Source organism: Phodopus roborovskii, unplaced genomic scaffold (genome assembly GCF_943737965.1).
Source record: "Phodopus roborovskii unplaced genomic scaffold, PHOROB, whole genome shotgun sequence".
Taxonomy (NCBI): Eukaryota; Metazoa; Chordata; class Mammalia; order Rodentia; family Cricetidae; genus Phodopus; species Phodopus roborovskii.
Genome location: NW_026126418.1, coordinates 44,234,787 through 44,240,909, shown reverse-complemented (window position 1 = coordinate 44,240,909; position 6,123 = coordinate 44,234,787). Strand labels below are relative to the sequence as shown.

Genomic DNA, 6,123 nt, shown 5'->3' with positions numbered 1-6,123 from the left:
AAGTAGCTAATGGAAACAAAAGCAGACACATCTAAACACTGAGCCAAATTCCTGGAAGCCAGTTGTAGAGAAGGAGGAGTGATGAACAAAAGGGTCAAGACCATGCTGGGGAAACCCATAGAAACAGCTGACTTGAACAAGGGGGAGCTCATGGACCCCAGACTGACAGCTTGGAAACCAGCATAGGACAGAACCAGGCTCCCTGCACGCGGATGCCTGGGCAGTCTATGGAGCATCTGGTAATGGATCAGCATTTATTCCTAGTGTACAAATGAACATTGGGAGACCATTCTCCATAGAGGGGTACCCTCTCAGCCTAGACAAATGGGGACCTCAGCCCTGTCCTAAATGAGGGGACAGATTTTGGTAACTCCCCCCCGAAAGGCCTCACCCTTTCTATGGAGTAGAAGAGGGAAGGGATGGGGGGTTGCTGGGAGTCATGGGAGAATGGGAGGGAGAAGATGGAATTGATATATAGAATAAGATTGTTTCTAATTTAAAATTTTTAAAAAGGAGGGAAAACTTGGATATACCCTAAAAGAACACATGTGTAGGTTTGATATAGTTTAACTTCATCTGTGAACCTGACAGTGCTCCAAATATTTGACTGAGTTTTTTTTTTTTTAAGAGTTTTTCATGTGATTAATATCAGGTCACTATATAGAATAGACAGACTTTGAAATTGTGGGTGAATGTCATCAAATCAATTGATGTCTGAACAGAACAAAAAGATGACTTCATCTTTAGTAAAACAGAATCTCCTCCCTCAAAGCTTTCCAACAGGGACATTAGCACCTAATTGATTCTATGACAAACTGGCAACCTTAGGGTGTAAACTTGAAAGGACTTGTCACCTTCCATAGATATGAATGAGTTCTCATTAATTAATTGTATGTGTGTCTCTTCTATTTTTCTGTATACTGCAACAGAATACAATGAATGACTTAAATGAAAACAAACACAACATCATGTCATAGTTTACGTGGGTCATGAGTTCAGAAACAGCTGAGGTGGAAATTCTGGCTCAGGGTCTCTCACGAGGGTATCGGGATACTGGCTGGGATTTCACTTTGGCTGTGGGATTGGCATTTACAAAGTCTCATGGGGCTTCTCCAGGGCAAATGATCCAAGACAGAAGCAGGAATGGATTGTATGACTTGGTTTGGGAACTCTTCTGGCGCCATTCCATATAACGTTGGTACTAAAGACTACCCCATGGGAAAGGATTCTATGCAAGCATGAACCCAGAAGTCGAGGAGTGCTTGGGTCATCCTGGAAGCTGGCTGCTGTAGAGGGTCCTGTATTCCCAATCACAGCAGACTCATTTGCACAGAGAGAGCGGCAGACAGTGTAGGTTTTTACCCCTACAGGAATTAATTGGTAAAACTTGGGTTACCTATGATGGAATACTTTTCAGGGATTAATAGTTACTTTCAAGTAAGAAGAAACAGAAAGATCAAAACATAAATAAGAGTTACAACAGAACCTAACTGGTGTGTTTTTAAAGTTGTATAAATTACACAAACACACACACACATTCCACATGATATATTTTTGAAGATATACAAATTGCTAAGTGCATAAAATGGCTAGAAAAACATTAAAAGTTGTTATACACGGTGGATAGGGGAATCAGAGAGGAAATGATAAGCGAAGAAAAAACAAAGATATTCAACAATGTGAAAAATAGGTCATGACATGACAACTTATCACCTCAGTTGAGGCTTAAACCCCTTTTGCTGGTAGCGTTGTAAAGTGGTCCAACCATATCAAGAGATTGTAGGATTCGAGACTCTTAGCATGAAGGCTCTACTCGTTTCCCTCTGCTGTGTATCAAAGAGAAAGTTCATTTCTCATAGAGCACCTTCCTCATCTTCTCACCTCACAGATCTCTTGTATTTCTCAAATGGAGATCTTCAAAATGTAAATAACTTGGAGAAAAGAGTAGCCTAGAAATTAAATGCATAATAATGAACAAATGATTCATCTTAGGTTTCCTGGCTGGGAGAAGACTAAAGGGTTAGGACTGAGTTTTCTGCAAGGACGAAGGGAGTGGAAGGGATAGGGAAAGAATGAAGTTAGGTGTGGAGGCACACAGTCATAATTCCAGCACTCGGGAGGCTGAGGCAAGAGGACATAAGGACAGCACGGGTACTTATATTAAAACCAAAACACCAAAACTGATCCTTCACAATCTTGAATGTTTGTAGAACATTTTATATTGGAGTCAAAAGACAAAGATCAGTTTGCACATGCACTCATTTCCCAACTAAATCTTTACTGCTGGCAATTCAATGATGATTGGTTTGCTGTCTGCAGACTGTTTCACTCTGATGGTATTACCTGGGTCTAGTAATGGTGGATTCATAGGTTATCTTTGGCTAGCCACTATTTGAATGACTCTCTTGAATCTGGACTTGAAGGCAAGCTACTTAATTAAAATGCACAGGACATTTAGTACTAAGAAAAGGTCAAAGGTCAATCCTAACTTGTCTTACACTGGAAGTGTGCTGTGTTTAGGTGACAGCACTGGGCTGGGATAATTTTTTTAATATCTGAGAACTATGAAGATGGTTTTATTGAGATTGAGCAGTGTGAGTCCTGAGTCACTTATAAAAGAAGTACACACCTAAAGATGTCCCCTGCTAGCAATCCTTCTAGGATATCAGCCACTGTTGACTTCAGTGGCTGTCGCTGCCTAGTTACAACAACGAAGACACCAGTCGGAGGTAGCCAATATTAGTCAAACCTTCCTTTCCCGGGGAGTGCTTGTTTACTCATCTTACTTATCTGCTTGTTCATTTTGAGTCTCCAAATGCAGCTGGAGCTGGGCCTCTAAGTCACAATCCTGTCTCAGCACTATTAGGATTACAGGTGTGTGCCTCCAAGTACCCATGTTGCATTTTTAAAAGGAAATGGTTGCTTTTTAGAAAACTGTTTTGTGCATACAGATTTAAGTGTTTTCTCATTTATGAGAGCCCTAAACACTGGAGGTGTTGTCACCTCATACAGATTAACCTGCAGACAAGGCAGGGAGGGAGACTTCTCAGAAAGCCCCTCTGCCCAGCCCACATCACTTTACTCTCTTTTCATGAGTCTATTTTTGATCAAGCTCCCAGAGAGTAGTTGCAATACCTGCTAAACAGAGGCAGGCATGTTTACATAACAGGTGATGTTCACAGGCAGCCCTACAAACAATTACAGATTCTAGAAAGTACTTAGGGCTCAAAGTGTTTTTTTTTTTTTTTTTTTTTTGTTTATTTTGGCTCAAAGTACTTTGAGCAAGAGTTATTTTCTTGGGAAATTTTTAATTTTCCCTTCACTATGAAAATCAGTGGGCATGGACATAGCTCAGCAGTAAAATATCTTCATATAGCCAGGCAGTGGTGACGCACACCTTTAACTCCATCACTTGGGAGGCAGAGGCAGGTGGATCTCTGAGTTTGAGGGCAGACTGGTCTACAGAGTGAGTTCCAGGACAGCCAGGGCTACACAGAGAAACCCTGTCTCAAAAAAACAAAACAAACAAAAAGCCCACGCTAAAACCACCTGCCCCCAATCTGCCTACCATGAACAAAGCCTTGAGTTCGATTGCCATTACCCCCTCATGCCTGCCCCACCCAGGCACACACATCTGCAAATAGCATCGTGGTCTGTCTCCCCTCTCCCCTCTGTGTGTATTACTCTGTGTATGCCAGGCTTGTTTTTCTTCCTTTTCCTCCCTCCATCCCTTTCCCCCTCATTGCTTCTCTCTGTGTGTCTCTCACCACCTAGATCAGGCTGGCCTCCAACTCACAGACATCATCTTGTTTCTACCTCCTGAGTGCTGCCATTAGGGATGTACACTACCACACCTGGCCTCTTATTACCTATTCTGTGTGTGGGGTGGGGGTGGGAAGATATGCCTATGTCATTGTGGGTATGACTGCTCACTCCACCCTTGTCAGAGGAGAGTGTCTGAGGTTGATGTTAAGACTCATCCTTTATCTTACTTCTTACATCTCCTAAAAAGGGGAGCTCACCACTTGCTGGCTGTTCAGCAAGCCCTAGGACCCTCTGATGTCACTCTGTAGTGAGGGTTACAAAAGCACCACTGTGCTTGGTTTTCATGTGGGGGTGGGGGATCTGAACACAGGCGCTTAGCAACTTTAGGCTTGAGCAACTTTACCACTGTCTATCCGGAACACCCAGCTTTGGCCCATCGAAACCTGTAACTATGACTCTCATGGCTTAATGTACATGATTAATTTCCCTTATGAGAACTTGGTTATGCATCTATAAACAGGTATCTCTCATATGGAGAGAAGTATCCTAATGCTTTCATATGGAAAATGGGAAAGGAGATGAGGTCCAGAGAAATTTACGTGATCATAAATTAGCTCAGAGACCTGACTTTAACCCAGGCTTTGCACTCAGCCCACTGCTCTCCAAGTCAGCAAACATACACTGCTAAGACTCTACAACAATCAACTTTAAATTAACTGCACTTTGAACAGAACACATGGTCTGGTACATTGATAAAACAACAAGAAAAGAGTTTACCTGGTTTGTAAACTCTTTTATTGAATCTGTGACACATATGGCAGTAACAAATAACACCCCTTTAAAAAAAAAAAAAAAGAATGCTACCTTTTCCACAACAATTTATTTTAAATAAAACTTCAAGTACTTTTACATAGGTACAAAAAAACTCTGATCTATTCGCCTCCAACAGGCCACAACACACAGTAGATAAAACACAGTGGTTACAAATGTCTTTTAAATTTATTTCTGAGGCAAGGCAGATGGGAAGGAAGTGTCTCTATGAAAAAATACTGTGTGTGTAGGAAATTGTCACAATTTTATTCCACATGGATACAAATGATTATACTTTAATTTAGGCCCTGGTGGCTTAAAATTATATAACAAAATAGAAAAATGGAAAACTACTATCCCCTACACCCTGTTTCAAAGGCAGGCACTACCAAGATTAGGGAGACGCCACAGTGTCGGTAGAGGATAACTACTGTACAAGCTGTAGAGCTGTAAATACCTTTAGACTCCGATCAAATGCTACAGTCCTTCTAAGGCATAAACAATAATGTCTCCGAACAATATATACACATAGTACATATTAAAACAAGACTCAATATAAACAATAATGAACAATATATACACGTCAATTTCCACTGGCTTGAAATACAATTTTACTACACAAGTGATGCGCAACATATATATATATATATATATATAAATGTACTTGTAACTCTACAGTAAAGTTTATTTTTGGTGCTTTCAGAGCACATCAGTGTAAACAGTTTAACTTGGCTTTGTTTTATATTTTAAAACATTCCTTGTTGTATTTTCAAGATTTAAAGCAATTTTCTAGTTCTTCCTTTTCACAGAAAACGAAGATTCTGGATGTGGTTTAATCATAAATAATTCATAAAATTAAATACATTCACTAAAAAATAAACTACAAAGTAAAAAAATGAAAAATAGATATTTATTGAGAGGGAAAGGAGAACCATTTCCCATGTTAGAGCTCTGGTGTTGCCTATTCAGTGCGATTTGATAGAGTTTAATTGCTATTGCACTAGAACACCCTTTCTTGAGAACATTCTTTGGGTGTGCCTCCCTGTTCTACCTAAGATAGCTGATAAATCACACAGACCAGTGACCAACGGTCTTGGCTGGTGGAGTGAACCCTCTAAAACTGGTATCATTCTTCTCATCTTTTTTTTAAATATATATATGTATATATATATATATATATGTATATATATATATATGTGTGTGTGTGTGTGTGTGTGTGTGTGTGTATATATATATATATATATATACACACACACTTATTTCAAGGAAAAAAGTTAATATGTATGTGCCTTGCACATCTGTGTAAATGCAGTTCACATTGCTGGTCTTATTTGTCCTTATTTAAAGGGAAAAGGAGAAAAAGCAGATTATAACTTCAGCTCACTTTGAAGGTATCTGTCCACTTTTTTTCAAAGTACTTCCTCATACTGTGGCCGGCTCTGCCTATGTCGGAGTCATCTTCATTGAATGTTTCACAGTTGTCAAACACAAGCCTGACATCTAGAGCAAAGGTTTCAAAGTTGGTATACCTGAAATGAAACACATCAT

General features: G+C 39.8%; 1 protein-coding gene across 21 annotated transcripts in view; it reads right to left on the bottom strand.

Moving 5' to 3' along the window:
* Positions 1–5,820: 5,820 nt before the first annotated feature.
* Baz2b (bromodomain adjacent to zinc finger domain 2B) overlaps positions 5,821–6,123 on the bottom strand; it is a 213,283-nt gene continuing 212,980 nt past the window's right edge. For 14 of the 21 annotated variants that reach the window (XM_051184608.1, XM_051184612.1, XM_051184616.1 and 11 more), the window contains one exon: positions 5,822–6,104. In XM_051184608.1, coding sequence (XP_051040565.1) covers positions 5,951–6,104 — 154 coding nt within the window. In that variant the 3' untranslated portion in view covers positions 5,822–5,950. Of the gene's footprint in view, positions 6,105–6,123 lie in introns of all 21 variants that reach the window. The other 7 variants (XM_051184605.1, XM_051184617.1, XM_051184621.1 and 4 more) reach the window with 1 other exon arrangement.